The 18,466-nt window shown below is 35.8% G+C and overlaps 1 protein-coding gene across 2 annotated transcripts; it reads left to right on the top strand.

Moving 5' to 3' along the window:
- The first annotated feature begins 1,497 nt into the window (after nucleotides 1-1,497).
- On the top strand, nucleotides 1,498-17,737 carry TYRP1 (tyrosinase related protein 1). Of its 2 annotated transcripts, none has more exon segments than NM_174480.3 (8): nucleotides 1,498-1,513; nucleotides 1,961-2,426; nucleotides 3,776-4,098; nucleotides 6,973-7,177; nucleotides 10,676-10,843; nucleotides 13,308-13,487; nucleotides 16,450-16,596; nucleotides 17,452-17,737. In NM_174480.3, coding segments are annotated over 7 exon segments (1,614 nt in total). In that variant the 5' UTR covers nucleotides 1,498-1,513; nucleotides 1,961-2,041; the 3' UTR covers nucleotides 17,658-17,737.
- Nucleotides 17,738-18,466: the final 729 nt, after the last annotated feature.

Here is an 18,466-nt window from a genome sequence, read left to right as displayed (position 1 = left end):
TACAACCACTTTGGAAAACAATTTAAAACTAACATAAATATTCATGAATCCTATGACTATGAATCCACTTCCTAGATACTCATGAGGAGAAATTCTTATATGTTCAAAAAGAAACATTTAGAAGACTCTTTATAGAAGCATTGTAATAAGACAAAAAAATGAAATAAAAAATCCAAGAAAATAATCCAGTTGTTCACTAACAAGAGAATGGATATATACAAAAAGAGAGAAAATATTTTTACAATGACGTATCAAGTTGACCTTTAAAAAAACATAAAATACTGCCACATGCAACAATTATGTATTCCATTCGAAAACATAGTGGAAAAAAAATCTGGTCACTGAAGCCTACTTATATAGTAATGATGACAGTTACATACATAACAAAATATAAAAATAAATTTTAAAAAAATAACATTTTAGATTTACAAACTTAAATCTTAATAACCATGGTTTGATAAGGCTATAATAAATCATGTTGGTGGTCTTAACAAGAGCCTATGAACAGGAAATCCTTATTCTTTTCATCTTAATTTGTAGACATAGCCTTGGTTGGCTTTTTGTTTGTGCCATATGCCCAAGTCCTTTATATAGGTTTCTGGACAATTTTATGACTGAGAGTCAAATAGAACAGCTAACCCTGATCACAAATTCTGATAACTTTTGCATAGTAATTATGCATTTCAAACTAAAGATTATTCTGAAGACCAATTTCACATGTATGGGTTTTCAACTCCAGAGAAAAATTTCTTTTGTAATATATGAATCTATTACCCTAAGTGCCATTAACTTAAGACTGCTTGCAGAGACTGCAGGAAAAGTAAACTATTTAGTGGTCATTTTCTAAACATTACGTGTAGCAGTGACCCTGGGATCCTTTGCCATGGAGATGGAGATGAACACCCACCTATTGGGCGAAAGGGAGTTGGAGTATCCAACTGTCAATGCCAGCAGGCAATGGCATGTGAGTTGTTGCAATTGTACCTGATGCTTTTTCTACTACAATTATTCTCTCTGGGCACGTTAAAAATAAAGTATCTGTTCGCAAGATGAAACATAATCAAAAGCTACCATCAGGTACAAACACTAGCCTATCCCTTTATCACCAAGAAAGAGGTAAATAATCTCATTTCATCCTTTAAAGATACGTTGCCAAAGGAAAAAATAAAATTATCTGCAATGAAAACAAAAGCTCTCTAATTTCTCTGATTTGTATTCCAAATTCATGGCTCTGACCTTTTCTTAAAACTTTAAGCATCACAAGGAAATCAGTGGGAAGGCAATCATGTGCTATCCAAATACTTAAAGAGCAGAAAAACTCACTGAAGTGAAAAAGGATTAGTAAAGGGTAGAAAAGAGGACTGGCCCCTCCCAGTTGGGGTGCACTGATTTGGGATTAGCTATCAGACAGAAAACCCACAAGCAATTAAAAGTTCTGACATCAGGGAACAAGCAAATATAAAACACTCAGCTGTAAGCGAGGTTCAGCAGAGAATGCCTTCAGGAGTTCAAGGTACTCAAGGTTTCTCTCTCCCATAGAGAGAAACTCTACGGGGAGTGGGTGGATTCCCACCAAAACTCCATGAGAATATAGGGGACTTGAAGCCCTGGAAACTAACTTGCTAGAAATCTGCCCCCAATTCTTCTTTCAGCTCCATGGATAAATGTAATTAATGGTGCTGACCTGTTAATGAGTATTTTTGATAAGTGACATCCATGAGAAGTATTTTTTATATAAATAGAAATTAAAATGAAGAAAATTAAATGACTAGGACAGGGGATTTAATTACATAGATACTATACCTGTCAAATTTTTAAAGGTAAATTACTATTTTTATCATTTTGGTAATGTCATCTTACAGACATGAAAAGCATTTTGAAGGTGGGTTGGGAAGGGCCTCATGCCATTTATAATGGTACAAAAAACTTGCATAATTTCATTTTGCTATTTTCTTTTCAGCTTGATTTTTATCTACGTGCCTCGGTCTCTACACAAAGGGCTGCAAACCAGAAGCTGTCCTGCATTCTTGCTTCAAGCAGAATGAAATCTCCTACACTCCTCTCTCTGGGTTACATGTTCCTAGTCCTGCTTTTTTTCCAGCAGGCCTGGGCTCAGTTCCCAAGAGAGTGTGCTACCATTGAGGCTTTGAGGAATGGCGTGTGTTGCCCAGACCTGTCCCCACTGTCTGGGCCTGGGTCTGACCGCTGCGGTCTCTCATCAGGGAGGGGCAGATGTGAGGTGGTGATAGCCGACTCCCGGCCCCACAGCCACCACTACCCGCACGATGGCAGAGATGACCGAGAGGGCTGGCCCACACGCTTCTTCAACAGGACATGCCACTGCAATGGCAATTTCTCAGGACACAACTGTGGAACCTGCCGCCCTGGCTGGGGAGGGGCTGCCTGTGACCAGAGGGTTCTCACAGGTAAGTAGAGACTGAATGGATGCACAGTCCTGCATGGAACTCACACATTTAATATTGCAGACCTTTGAATCAGTTGAGGTTTAAGAACTCCTAGAAACCATAAAACTCAAGCCTTACTTTTCATAGCTGAGGAAACTGAGGCTTAGAGAAGCTAAGAAATGTATTTAAGGAGTTAAAGTTGAAAATCAGGTCTTCTAACTAATAACATTTCCTTTCAAAAGATGTGTCGCGCAACCCCTTTATAATAGGAACAATGCTAGATGTTCATGACTAGACCTTTCAGTAACTTTGCAAGGTAGTTATGTTAATTGTGAATACATATTGGAGGTCAGAAAGGTCAACTCCATGTAACTGGTGTGTGGGAAACCTGGAGTTCACACTGAGATCTGTCCAGCTCTAATCCAGAGATTCTTACACAGCCCTTGCTGACCACAAAGACGTTCCCCACTCTGATGATCAAGTTCAGCCATTCTACAGGATGAGCCTGGCCTGCAGCCTAAACAACAATAAATGACAGAAATTTAAATAGTAACAGCCGGCAATACTGGATTGTTCTCTTTGTCCCAAACATGAGATCAAGAGTTTCACAGAACCCTTACTGAGCTTTCGGTTTTAGATTTACATTATTGTGTTAGTTTCAGGTGGACTCCAAAGTGATTCAGTTATGCATATCTATTTCTTTCAGATTTTTCTCTTATAGGTTATTAAAAAAGATTGAGTATGGTTCCCCATGCTATACAGTATGTATTTGTTGGTTATTCATTTCATATATAGTAGTGTGTACATGTTAGTCCCAAACTCCTAATTTATCCTCCCCCACCTACCCCTTTGGTAGTCATAAATTTGTTCTTTTTATGTGTGTCCTCTTTAATCATTACAACTCTATAAAGCAGGTATTTCTACACATACTTTACAGATGAAAAACTGATGCTTAGAGAAATATGTGCCAAGTAACAGAATTAGACTCTGGTCCTAACCACTATGCTAAACCACATACTATATTTTTGCAAAATTTATGGTATTAAAAGGTAGAAAATTACAAGAAATATGCAAATAGTGAGCAGAAGTCTACAACAGGATCATCAAATCATAAAGTCCATGGCAAGATTAAGGAAAGCTCTTACTCTATATAGAGTAAGTTGGAGAAAGAGGGAGGAGATCAGAGAGAGAAAGCAGACATGAATAAGGGATTTTAGCAAGGGATATTTTTTAAAGTATAAAATGATGTGAGCACAGATGCAAATTATCATTCATGGGTTAGTGGGACATGGGGTTACAAGATGATTGAGTATTCTCTATCCATGTTCACATGGCAGATGTTTTCACATTTGAATTTTGTGTCTCTAAAGTCAGGAGAAACCTTCTGGACTTAAGCACAGAAGAAAAGAACCGCTTTGTCCGGGCCCTGGATATGGCAAAGCGCACCACTCACCCTCAGTTTGTCATTGCCACAAGGAGGTCAGAAGAAATACTGGGGCCAGATGGCAACACACCGCAGTTTGAGAACATTTCCATTTATAACTACTTCGTTTGGACACACTACTACTCAGTCAAAAAGACTTTCTTGGGAGCAGGACAGGAAAGCTTTGGTGAGGTGGATTTCTCTCACGAGGGACCAGCATTTCTCACCTGGCACAGGTACCACCTGCTGCAGCTGGAGAGAGACATGCAGGTATGCATGAGACATGGCCACATTCATATCCTTTACAGAGAAGGTAACTTGTTTGTAAGTCATTAATTCACTGTGTCCTGAATGATCAAAATAGGTCATGACAAAGCAATTTCATGTTATTAACCTGCCTTTAGTGTTCTGTTAAGTCTCTCCCTATGCGAATCACTTACTTTCTAATTAATCTTTATCCTTTGTGAAGTGAAAAGAAAGTCACATCAATGGTCAGGAAGCCAAATGAGGTATTTGTAGGTGTGAGTTAAAGCACTGGACATAGTCTACAACTCCGTCATTGAAAAAATGACCCTCATATAGTTCACAATATAGGACTCTCATTTGATCTGTCTCCCTTCTGAAATGTAAACCAATAGCCCCTCCTAGTTTGGATGAGGAAAGTGTATATGACTTTTCAGTCTTCCAAGTTCCAAATATATAGCTCATTTTATAAGTTGATGATTTTGTATGATATATACAGGGTTTAAACTACAAAAATAATACTTTTCATTTAAAATGGCATATTCTAATTGAACTCCTATGTTTCCATGTTCTCTACCACTTTGAGGCTTATAGCAGAAACCTACTAACAATATCCACTAAGTCAGACATCATTTTAATCTAAAGACATTGGGTTTTTTAGCATGAAGTGAAACTAAACAGTTATTTCCAGTTTATTTTTAATCAGATAAACTAAAATCACATTAAAGTAGCTGTTAAGATACTTTCTTATTGTTTCTTTTACTATTTGTTCTATTTTAAGAAAAGTATTGTCATTTTCAAATGAATTTAAATGTTTTTCATTATTGAAGTAAATTGATTTACAATGCTCTACAGCAACATGATTCAGTTATATTGGTTTAGCCAAAAATTTTGTTTGGGTTTTTTAGTAAGATGTTATGGACAAACCCACACAGATGTTTTGACCAACCTAATACATATCTATGCTCTTTTTTATATTTTTTCCATTATGGTTTATTGTAGGGTATTGAAAATAGTTCTCTGTGCTACACAGTAGGACACTGTTTTTTATCCATTTCATATATAATATATGAATATATGAATATATATATGTATATATGTATATATGTGTATATATATATGTGTATATATATGAATATATATTATATATATTGTATATAATATATATATGAATATATAATATATGTATTATAATATATAATAGTTTACAACTGTCAATCACAAACTAATTCTTAACCCCTTTAATAGTCTTAGAGTTCAACTAGGAAATCAACAAGGTGAATCTGTTTTCTAGGTGAAATAAGAGCAATGATTCCCTCCCCATAAATTAAAATCTAAAAATATCTGAGGGCAGGAAAAAATATCTGGGAGCAGACTCATGTATTGATTTGCAGTACACTTATGCCCAGCATTATCCAAGAAAATAAATGGTTAGAAGGGAGAGATTTCAAGCACTAAAATACAGAAAAAAATATTCATATGTACGTAGTCCATCCGTATGCAGTTTGAGAGTGATTAAATGAATTCAGCTGCTACTCTGAACTTCATATTTTATAGCTCTGATTTCACATAAGACATTTAGTAGATTATGAGTAGATAAATCTGTCATTTGTAATCAACTCCAGATCTTCTTGCCTTCAAGTCATTTTCCCACGAGTGCATCAAAATGAAAGGGCAGGTGGAAAGTATCTAAAAGCTTCAATTGTGCCTGTGTAAACTTCAACCTCTCTGACTTACATTTTTAAAACCCAACTTCACAAGCGATCCAACAAATTATAATCTAAATGTAATGCACAGTTGAAATGCCACATGAATATGCTCCAGCTCCGAAATGCCAGTTGCTGAACCACAAACTGACTCTTAATGATCCCTCAGAAGCTGTCACTAATCTTTGTGAACCAGAACAATGGCTGCTCAACAAGGCCTCTAAAGCCCTGGAGATCAATAAGGAGGGATGCACTGGAAAGCTTTTGACCCTCTAAAATACCCCAAGGACAAGGATATGCTTCCTAGAAAGGGTTTAAGAGTAAAAAAGCAGAAAAATACTCAATGTTTGCAAGGTGAGATTAAACAATGGCAATCCCTACATTTATCCCACACTCTAAATATAGTTCCCCAAAGGCCTAAAGGAATGAGAATAATAAGTACAATAAATATACCTTTAAAGGAACCCAATAAAATAAGCATGTGATCTTGAGCCCAGCATTTTTTTATTTGTTGAGATCAGCTCTAAATGGAAACTAGGTCCCTGGGCTAAAGAACAGCATGCTTAGAAAAATATTCAGCTTCCGTTAAGCATTTCCTGTCTATATTGGTTTCTGGCAAAGGCCTGAGTCTTCATAGTTTAGATTCTGAAGCAGAGTCTCTAAGTAAAACCAGGCAGATAAGGCTAATTTCAAAGAAGCCTCTATAGTGTGTGGCCAAAATAAAATCTAATGCCTAAAGTTGACTCAGTTAAATTAAAAAACAGAAATGAAATAAAAAGCACTCCTTCACATAATATATCTCAAGGCTGGATCTAACTCCAGACAAGAGTTTGTGATACTTCAATTAGAGATAGGAAAATGGAAGGAAGCGAAAATGTCAAAGAGTAGAAGTTATTGTTGATAATTTTTAGTATAACCAACTTGCCTGAAAAAGAAAAGACATCGCCCCAAAGCATTTGCAGAAACTTCTGGTATAATGAATTGAGTTTCATTCCCTCTAGTGCCTAAGTGACTTCTTGTCGTAAATCAGGAGCTTTGTTAAATAAGGGATCTAAGTCCGCTAGCCCTGCAGACACACTAACTGGTTCCCAAGTGGCTGAGAAAACTAATAGAAGCAGGCTGCCAGGGAGTAAACCAAACAAAGGGAGCATTTTAAACAAAAGCAGAGAATGCTAACAGAGTTTCTGTGATCTAGGAAATGTTGCAGGATCCTTCTTTCTCCCTCCCTTACTGGAATTTTGCCACTGGGAAGAACACCTGCGACATTTGCACGGATGACTTGATGGGATCAAGAAGCAACTTTGATTCCACTCTTATAAGCCCGAACTCTGTCTTTTCTCAATGGCGAGTGGTCTGCGAATCCTTGGAAGATTATGATACCCTGGGAACCCTTTGCAACAGTAAGTTTCAAATGACAACTAGGATTTGGAATTCCCTATTAGATAAAGAGATTAAATGTGCTGCCAGAAGGCCTTTCATTCTATTAAGGACTTCAGACTGAAGTTCACTATTATTATAGAGAATGGGTGTACAGATATTCACTAAGTACCTAGGATAGTCCAGGCAATCTGGGGTGCTCCAGGGGAAAAAAGAAAGTACCTACACATTTTTCCATTGCTTTTTCTGAACAACTTTGTTGGTGCATTGCTTGCTTTCTTATTTTGGAAATGTCTATTTGTATTAGTTAATCCTCTTAGTAAGCCCAGCACTGCTTTGTGGTCATGTGTCTTGTACTGGAATTTCACAGAAAATGTGTCCCTAGGAAATGTGAAATCTACAGAAAGAATTGGAAGTACCTTGGGAGTAAAAAAATATACATTTAATAATAATAATTGTTACATAAAGATTACTATTATTTGTTATTATATTATTTTTACTATTATGTCACTTTGATTTCCAACCTTCTGACTAGATTAATGAAGAGAATGCTTAACCAACTGTCCTAACATCCTTTCTCCAGTGGTCTGAATGCCTTCTGCCATAGGTCATGTTTCTGTCTTTTGTGGAACAGTTCCTGTGAAGCTGTCTGTTCTCTTCCTTGGATCCTATTTTTACCATCTCCCTTGATACTAACACAAGGTCTTAATTATCAGAGTCTTTCTATTTCACTTTATTTTTCTTCTTCAGGCATGTCTAAATATTTTGAACTTTTGTTCTTCCATATAAAAACTAGAAGTATTGAAATTTATTTTTTTCATTATTGTACACATAACATTTATTCTGCACATATTTTTAAGCACCAAATATTAAAGTACATTGTAAACTTAGAATATTTTAAATAGAACAACAAAATTAGGTAGATTTTTTACCGTTAGATTATTTAGCTGTATATAGGAATAAGAGAAGTAACCATATATAAAACTTTATATAAGTATAAAATTAGAATTTTTGTTTGGTGAAATGAGATGAAATTGAGGATTGGTGTATATTTAGGTACCAAAACATTCATCTCTCCCTGTGACTTTTTTTTTTTTTAATTTGCTTGCATATGGACAACTTCTGTCATTGCACCTATTAACTTATTATGGATTAGAGTCCTGTGGGATTCCCATGCAGGAATGAATGAAAAGTTCAGAGTGTCTGAAGCAGAAAGTAGATTTGAGAAGTATTGTGTAGAAAAAGAATATGTCTTTCATATGATGAATTAAAAATAGCTTAGTGGCTGGATAGTTTAGTGGCTGGAAGAATATTAGGTGTCAATAAATAACTCTTTGGTGGTGGTTTAGTCACTAAGTTGTGTCCAACTCTTCAGACCCCATGGACAGAGGAGCCTGACAGGCTACAGTGCATGGGATTCTCCAGGGAAGAATACTGGAGTGAGTTGCCATTTCCTTCTCCAAAATAACTCTTTAGTGTACCAAGTTTGGTGCATTCCTGGTAAATGGAGAGAGACTGTCTAGAAAGCATATGAGAACATATGCATGGGATGTCCAGGGAAGCTTCACTCTAAAGATGTACATGTATGTGTGTCCTGTAAAAGACGACCAGTGAAACCACAGGGATGGATAATTTTACTGGAGAAGAAAAGTAGAGGGAGGAAAGAATTATCGTGAGAAAAATATTTTATCAAAGCATTTGGCATCATATCAGACACATTAATGGGTATTCAATAAAATGTTATTTTTCCTTTTTTCTTTCATGGGCCTAATAAATAAAATAGTTCTGGTCTAACTTCCTATATTTCCTGCCATCCACTACCCGCTTCCATTGCCACATGCTCCAGGCTAGCTGTTCGCCTAACAGGCTCCCTCATACAGATCAACCTTATCTTTTCATAAGTCAACATACACCAAACAACTATTTAGCTTCAATTATATGCCATCCCTGGTGGCTCAGAGGTTAAAGCGTCTACCTGGAATGAGGGAGACCCGGGTTCGAGCCCTGGGTCGGGAAGATCCCCTGGAGAAGGAAATGGCAACACACTCTAGTACTCTTGCCTGGAGAATCCCATGGAGGGAGGAGCCTGGTAGGCTACAGTCCATGGGGTCGCAACGAGTCGGATACGACTGAGCAACTTCACTTTCACTTTCATATGCCATCTACTGGATCAAGACTGGAGGACATACTGGTGATCAAGAACAGAGTTTGTGCTCTGATGGGGCTTATATTATGCACAGAAAAAAGCCTGTCATCCTTTATTATTATCTCTGCTTAAAAATGTTTGACTTGTAAATTTTTTCTTATTTTACTTCTGGCAATTTTCCTCAGATATTCAGGGCTCTTTGCAAATCTGTATACCCAATGAAATCTTCCTGAAGCTGCCCAATTGGGAAGAATTAGTATTCTCTCTCTCTTTTTTTTTTCCTCTCTCTCCTTCCCTCCTCCATCCTTTCCCTATTTCTTTCTCTCCCTGCCTGTATCCCCAAAGGCATCTTTATATTCCTAGGGATATATATTATCCCTAGTATAGCAGCCCTTTGTTTACCAGTTTATCTTCAGTTGTGTTCAGTTCAGTTCAGTCACTCAGTCATGTCCGACTCTTTGTGACCCCATGAATTGCAGCACTCCAGGCTTCCCTGTCCATCACCAACTCCCGGAGTTCACTCAAACTCACAGCCATTGAGTTGGTGATGCCAACTCATCCTCTGTTGTCCCCTTTTCCTCCTGCCTCTAATCCCTCCCAGCATCAGAGTCTTTTCCAATGAGTCAACTCTTCATATGAGGTGGCCAAAGTACTGGAGTTTCAGCTTTGGCATCAGTCCTTCCAAAGAACACCCAGGAATGATCTCCTTTAGAATGGACTGGTTGGATCTCCTTGCAGTCCAAGGGACTCTCAAGAGTCTTCTCCAACACCACAGTTCAAATGCATCAATTCTTCAGCACTCAGCTTTCTTCACACTAACTTTCAAAACTTTTATTTTTCACATTAATTGCTGAAAAATATGTGTTGATTGAAATATAGATCACTTCCCAAAGAGAGTTAAAGTTGTTTTAACATTATTTCTTTGAAAGCTTGAAACAACATTAAAGAACAAAATTCCATGTAATGCGAAATATGGCTTTCAGTGTCGAATTTTGGTTTATGAGATTGTATTCACAAAATTAATCTTCCACGGAACTTCTGTTTTAATGTGTTCTCTTGAAAAAAGAGATTTAACATATACTGATATGTTAATAACATTATACTGATTTAACGAATACAAGGACCTCTATCTGTTTTTACAATTATCTTTTTCTTCAGGTGATTCTATCACATATTTTCCCTTTTCACAGAAGTTGGACATGATAACCTAGGTTTTGTCACTTTAATACCACAGAATATGCATTTGAAATTTTTTCTCTTCTACAAAGGAAAACCTGTCTTTCTGTGTTCAAGACCCCATGTATACAAATTTAATAAGGAAAGCTAAGATCTCTAAATGTTCTATATGTGTCCTCATACCCCCTCTTTTTCCCAGGCACTGAGGGTGGGCCAATTAAGAGAAACCCAGCTGGAAATGTGGCCAGGCCAATGGTGCAACGTCTTCCTGAACCACAGGATGTCGCTCAGTGCTTGGAAGTTGGTTCATTTGACACACCTCCTTTTTATTCTAATTCTACAAACAGCTTCCGAAACACAGTGGAAGGCAAGTAAACAAAACTGGTGCTCTGAATTGATCTAGTTGTTACAGGAAAAATTCAAGTGTGCAAATTAAATCTCTTTAAAAAAAAAACTTTGAATGCCGTATGGATCCTGTGATGTGTATGTGATATGAACAGGGCTGCCTATCATTATATAGTCACAGTCCTCTGCTAAATAGAACTTTCTTAAAGAAAAGCGTAGCCCCTGAAACTCTTTGTATCACAGGAGAATCCCTTGGAAAGGATCCTCCATTCTCTTAAAATACCTAAAAGGTATTTAAACTCAAATTTCTGTTAAGTAGCTGGCCAATATGGATATAACTGTATCAAATTTTAGTATAGGCAAATAATATTCAAGACTTGGAGATATTATTAATTTTTTTCTTAAAAAAAATCCTGAACATCCAATAGTTGACATCAAATAAACAGTCTGGTTTGGGCATATGTATTATTGAGGTATCATCCTGAAAGTTTTTTTAAGAACTATAAAAAATCAAACTAGCATCTAGAGATATTTAATTTGATTTTCTTTAAATAATTCAAGTATTTTAAAGTTGAGAGACCAAGTCCAAAGAAGTGAAAAGATATCCAGCTAGTTAGTAACAGAGCACAGATTCAAATCAAAAATTTCTATGTCCTCTAAAAAAATTATATCATTTATAATTATTATATAAAAAACTTTTATACCTCTAAATTATTCATGATACATATTTAAAGTCTTAAAAGAACAGAATCACGTTTAACTTTATTATAAACTTGTTCTTGTCAAATTTTACCTTAAATACAGTATCGTACATGTTAGACCACCCTCCCCGCCAACCGAAAAAGGGAATAGATCTCTCTTTCCCTTATCTAAGATACTTGATATATAGATCTGATAATTATTTTCAGTTATCTCCCTTTTTATCATTAAAACTTAGATGCCATTCTTTCCTATCTTTATGTTAATTTTAATAACTACATATGAATGCACTGATTTGGAGATTCCTCAATAATCACCATATTTTGACTAAAGCGGTATTTATAAACTAATGCTGTTAAGTAGTGATTCTGTAAAGAATTTAAGAATATAAGAGTGTATTTTATTGATGCCCAATCAAAAGACAGATTATACTGATTTCCAGACAGAATGTACAAAAAGGTTAGTGCCTAACCATGTACAATGTAGGCAGTCTTTAAATGTTTTATGAGTCAAAAAAATAATAGAATAAACATATAAAAAAGAATAATGAATGAATGAGTAGCTATAATTACACTACTGACTTAATGCACTTCAAATTCTAATATTGCTTTTATAATATACAGGCATACCCTGCTCTCCCACCTCTGGTCTTCAAGCTAACTACACACTTATAACTCCATCCCACATCAGAGACTCCCGACTTCCATTGGTGATCTATCCATGTATTCTCCCTAATATACTTACATGAACAATATGTGATGAAAGTATATATGGGAAGTATATCTGTTATGTATAACATATGGGAAATGTATATATTACATGTAATAGGTGTGTAATATGTGGATTATATATAAACAGGGATATGTATGATGCACAACTTCCCAGGTGGTACAGTGGTAAAGAATCTGCCTGCCAATACAGGAGGCGCAGGTTTAATTCCTAGGACAGGAAGATTCCCTAAAGAAGAAAACAGCAACCCACTCCAGTATGTTTGCCTGGACAATCCCATGGCCAGAGGAGCCTGGAGGGCTACCATCATGGGGGTCTCAAAGAGTTGGATGCAACTGAGCATACATGCACATATATGAAACACATGTGAAATATATGTAGTGCATAATATGGAAATGTTTTTGGAGAAGATATAAATATATATATATATGTGTGTGTGTGTGTATATATATATATATATATATATATAGAATAGAGAGCATTCTCAAAAGTTCTATAAATGTTTTGACAGCAGTCTTTTCAGATATTTAAAACTAGTACAGAGATGATAAAAAAAGCTCTGAGAAATTCTAACTTCTCCACAGAAATAATTTTCTAAAAATACACATGCTGACAGTCTGAAGCAGTAAGGCAGGAAACTAAAGTAACATCTGGCAATTTAAGTTCAGGGCAATCAGAGCTGTGTTCTCCCAATTGTATCAGCAGTTTTTGTAGAAGCTAGAGATTTCCATTGTCTTTATTTCCATGTAGACCAATGTTAGCCTTGTCAAAATAGAGTGCTCTATATATTTTGACTGGTATCCTTTGCAGGTCATTATTTTTAACCTAGAGGCTACACTTAGAATGTCATGCCACTAGTTTCAAACTAACCTAGCTCTTACTACAGCAAACAAATGTCACCAACCATAGGTACAGAGAAGCAGTGCTATTACACCAAGGTAAAAATTGGCCTGACAAGCTCAGGAAAAATTGTTTCCCAATATAATTACTGCTTTAGACTTAAAAAGTCAGATATTTGTAAAGGATTTTACTATTCTCATCTTTATTTTTATATCTAGGTTACAGTCATCCCACAGGAAGGTATGACCCTGCTGTGCGAAGCCTTCACAATTTGGCTCATCTATTCCTGAATGGAACAGGGGGACAAACTCATTTATCTCCCAATGATCCTATTTTTGTCCTCCTACATACATTCACTGACGCAGTATTTGATGAATGGCTGAGGCGATACAATGCTGGTGAGACTCTTTCATATGCTTTTTGCAAACTCAGCAAACAAGACTGTTCAGATGGCATAGTTATCACATTAGGCTAAGAACTTGACACATTTAAACTACACTTTACAATAGGATAAAATAGCTCTAATATTTAGCTATTTCCAAAAATTTTAAACCACTCAAAAGGCAGATAAGAAGTCTCTCAGTATGGTAATAGAAAGACGAGACTTATTAACATTCACTAGGACTAAAAACTAATCCCTTCACCACTTTACCATGTAAAGATGACTAACTACCATGTTTCCCCAATTTTTCTTTCTCATATCTTCCAATGAACATCCTCATTGCTTTTCATATGGATGTGAAAACCTTAAAGAGCTCTTCTTTGATACCCCAAAGACAGAAAAATTATACTCATAAACCGCAGTTCTGATTTTTATTATGTTACAGCCTCTCACAAATGGAAATTTTATTCACCTTGAAAAGTTAATGCTAGTTTTTATATCACACCATAGAACATCTCTTTTAAGTTCATTTTAATGCATTCTTTAAAGTGTTATTTAGAGGCTACTTTCTTTTCACTCAGCTGAGAGGGTTATATTACTGTTTGAACGATGAATGTGCTTTTACTGGTTAAAACATCATAAATTTTCACATTTAAAATTGTTCTAAATTTTGGCTCATGTACTTTTATTTCATCAAGGACATAAACATAATATTGGAGATTATCTGCTGATTCATCTATTAATTCAGCCACCTCTTACTTCTGTGCTCGTGTGTGGTGTGTGTGTGTGTGTGTGTGCTTGTGAGAGAGAGAGAAAATACAGTAGTAGATTCTAATCTAACCTGATTTGGACTATGAATTGATGAGTTGGTCAAAAGAGTTTGTTTCAACTGAAAACCATTTAAGAAATAAATAGCCTAAATATAAATATTTATCTACTTATTAATCTTCTATGAAGTCACTGATTGGGAGTTCCACCTGATTTTTCATGTGTATTTATATATATACATGCAACCATAATGAATTATCTATAATTTGCATTGCCTATTTCTTTAAAGTGAAACAAGAAATTCGCAACCCTTGTGATGCTGAGTACAGTATTATCCTAAATTTTCATAAAGTTTCCCTAACCCTTTACAATCATAGTTGCCCACTCCTAATTCTATAGCAGTGTTATAGCCATTCATTCTCAGTAAATCTTTCCAAAGCATTCCATTTATTTATTATAAAAACATTCCTCTCTTTTTACATTTATAACTATCAGTTTATACATGTTTTGTTATACTACTTTTATTTCAATAACAACTCGAATTAATAGGTTTGTGGATGAACAAAACACACTTTTATTAGACATTTATGTCTGGTAACTAGACAGCAATGTATAAGCTGACAACAAGCATATGTAACTAGATACAGTGTATGGGGGAGAGTTTCTTCGTAGACAAGTAATATTAGGAAGGGGGATAGGGAGGACTGTGTAAATAGAGAAAGAAAGATGGTCCTAAGAAAGGAACAAAGGAGCCACTGTTGCTGGAGCAGAGGAGGGAGGGGGATGAAAAATGGAGGGAGATGACAAGGCCAGAGGAAAAACTGGAGCAGATCCTTAAAGGCATGGAATTTAACTCTGTGAGAGATGGGGAGCCATTGAAGGATCTGACATAGGGAAGTAATATTGCAATGCAATTGTTACTTTTATTAGTCTTTTTTTCCTCCATTTATTTTAATGGACATAACTTTTTGATGCAGCTGAAACTGAACTGAGTTGAGGCTGATTCAGTAAAGAAAAAATAGGAAGCTTAAAAAATTATCTAAGTTATTAGCTTTAATATCTAACTTTAATAAGTAATTAGTATGAGTGCTTTGAGGTCATGAATCCTGTCTTTGGTTCAATGCTATAGCTCATGTGCCTAGGTCAGTGCCTGACATGAGGAGGAACACAATAGACTTTAATGGATACATACTTAATTACCATTAATTCAGAGTACATTTGAAATCATTAAATTTTAAAGTAATTAAATTTAAATTTACAAAAATATAAACACTACCTGCCATTTCTATGATCAATGTTTCTTTAGAGTAGATGTTAAAAAATTCTCCTATGCTTCACAGGATTGCAGTGACTGTCCAGGTAATATACTTCTTGCAATACTTCTATACTTAACTAGCCTTCCCACATATTTCAGCTCTTCTAAACATATCCCCACTAATGTCTTGCCCAAACCCACTTCCAATTCTGGTTTTGTGACATTCCACTTGGCATTTAATTGTACCAACATAAATACAAACAACAACAATAAAGAAAGATTTTTTGCCACAAAGAGCATCACTCCTTTTATCTCTGATAACAAAAAGGCACTAATAACACAAATGCCTATGATTTGTATTTAAGTAGAAAGATGAAAGGTGGCAAGAAACAAATAGTATTATAGGACCTTGATTCAAAATGTTAAATGCTTTTTGATAACAGAGTAAGAACCCAGGGAATAAGCTCACATTTATTGCTCTAATTAAACAGAAAAAATGAAAAGTACTAAACAGAAATATACATAGTCAAAGACAAACCTCCATCAGATACACGGCCTCCTAAATTTAAACAACAGATGATGCTACAGCAAATTACAGGTTCAGTCTTTCTTTAGCTTTGAAAATAAGTTTAATGAATTTTACTGAAAATAGTTTCTGTAATTTAGAAGTAAAACAACTAATGATTATCATAGATAAGAAAATACTAAAACTTTCTTACTTTTAAACTTTCTTTTTCTATTGGATGACATGTTACTATTGTACTCAAAGCGTTTGAGCTCTGTTTCATGCAATTCCCAGTTCTGCTGTTATAATTTTTTATGTCATTAATTCAGTATAAAATATGAAAGAACTTTTATTGTTACCCTTAAACATTTTAAGTCACCTTCAGAACATAATAATATATTAATACAAACTGATTATGTCTATTAACAAGGTGTCTTTGACATATTTTAGATATATCCACATATCCACTGGAAAATGCCCCTATTGGACATAACAGACAATACAATATGGTACCATTTTGGCCTCCAGTTACCAACATAGAAATGTTTGTTACTGCTCCAGACAACCTGGGCTATACTTACGAAGTTCAATGGCCAAGTGAGTACTGAAAATGTATTTTTACTGTGGAAATTTCCAAAATCAAACTTGTTACCTTTAAAGTAATCTCAGTTTTCTGAGATAAAGTAACCCACAGCTTTCCACTATGATTAAATAGCTTTGTTTGAATTTTTATTTGGGGGTAAAGAGAATGAATTTAAAATTTGTTGGGACCCCATTCTGACCTGGTTGAGCTGGTTACATAGCACTCTATTTTGTTTAATACTTACAACCCTCTGAGGAAGGTATTAAAATCCTCAATTTACAAATAAGGAAGATGCGATAAGAGTAATTATCAAAGATCACCTTTCTAGAAGCGCAGAGAATGAATTTTGAGCTTAGCCCTGTAAAATATGCCCTGTGTAATACACTCTTATTTTTCTACGACATGAACGTGCTTCTAGTTGTTTATCTTAAAAGACATGAAGTGAGGCACTCTGAGCCGTTTTAAGAGAGGTTGTGAAATTCAAAATCTCCTGGTTTAATTTTAAATCCTTTTCTTAACCAAGGCAATGGGGTTCAGTGGAAGAGCACAAAAATTGGATCCTGAAAGATCTGGGCTCCAAAACCAGCTCCACCGTCTACTAACCAAATGACCTTGGGCAAGTGATTTAAACACTGAGCCACCATCTCCTCACCTTCAGAGCAGATATAATAACTATCCCAATAGGATGCAGTCATTATGAGAAACTGGGGAGTGCTTTGAAGATGCTAGGTGCTATAAAAGGCAATGTGGCCAATAAAAATTAAATACAAGGATTTTGTCAAGTGCCTCGAACAACGCCTACATTTAGGATACCAATTTTGGCAACAATTTTACTATTTATTTTTTGCTCTCATTTTATTTGCAAACAGGTCGGAGTTTTAGCATTTCTGAGATTGTCACCATAGCAGTAGTGGCTGCATTATCACTGGTTGCGGTCATTTTTGCGGGCGCTTCTTGTCTGATTCGTGCCAGAAGCAACATGGATGAAGCAAATCAGCCTCTCCTTACTGATCAGTATCAACACTACATTGAAGAATATGAAAAAATCCATAGTCCTAACCAGTCTGTGGTCTAGTGACACATGTAAATTCTCATATGCATTTGAATCATAAAAACCACATGCTTAGAAAATAATAGGTTGAGTTACTAACTGTATGTTCTTTACTCTGTTACTTCCTTCCTGTGCATGTGCATATTGGAATTACAATCTCCAGATATTATTTTCCAGAACTGGGGAAAGTCACAATATTTTCAATGGTTTCTAGTTTTTCAGTTCTACTTAAATAAAAGTGTGTGTGTGTGGCGGGGGGGGCGGTGGTGGTGGGGGCTTCCCTGGTGGCTCAACTAGTAAAGAATCTGCCTGCAATGCAGGAAACATGGGTTCAGTCCCTGGGTTGGGAAGATCCCCTGGAGAAGGGAAAGACTATCCACTCCAGTATTCTGGCCTGGAGACTTCCATGGACTACAGTCCATGGGGTCTCAAAGAGTCAGACACGAGTGAGCAATTTTCACTTTAAAATGGTAGGTTGTACCAATTCCATGGTATTTAAACAAATATGAAGATTTGGGGCATGTTTTAAAATGTTAAAGGTCAACAAAATGACAATATAAATAAGTTGCTGTACTTTGTTTATATTGGAAAGAAAAACCATGATTAATAGTAAACTGATTAAAATACATGAGTAGGACACAAATGGACTTATTTATGAAGCAGAAACAGACTCACAGACACAGAAAACAAACTTAGGGTCACCAAAGCAGAAAGCAGATAGGCGAGGGATAAATTAGGAGCTGCGATTAGCAGACACGAACTAGCATATAAAAAACAGATAAACAACAAGGTCATACTGTATAGCATGGGGAACTGTATGCAATATCCTACAA

This window comes from Bos taurus, chromosome 8 (genome assembly GCF_002263795.3).
Source record: "Bos taurus isolate L1 Dominette 01449 registration number 42190680 breed Hereford chromosome 8, ARS-UCD2.0, whole genome shotgun sequence".
NCBI lineage: Eukaryota > Metazoa > Chordata > Mammalia > Artiodactyla > Bovidae > Bos > Bos taurus.
This window is presented reverse-complemented; position numbering and strand designations above follow the sequence as displayed.

Bases quoted from the DNA above. Each gene is read 5' to 3' on its own strand.
- TYRP1 (XM_015472443.3), top strand. From the start codon at position 2,042: ATGAAATCTCCTACACTCCTCTCTCTGGGTTACATGTTCCTAGTCCTG. The intron at 2,427-3,775 runs GTAAGTAGAGAC...GTGTCTCTAAAG, and splicing joins TGACCAGAGGGTTCTCACAG to TCAGGAGAAACCTTCTGGAC. The intron at 7,178-10,675 runs GTAAGTTTCAAA...TCTTTTTCCCAG, and splicing joins CCTGGGAACCCTTTGCAACA to GCACTGAGGGTGGGCCAATT.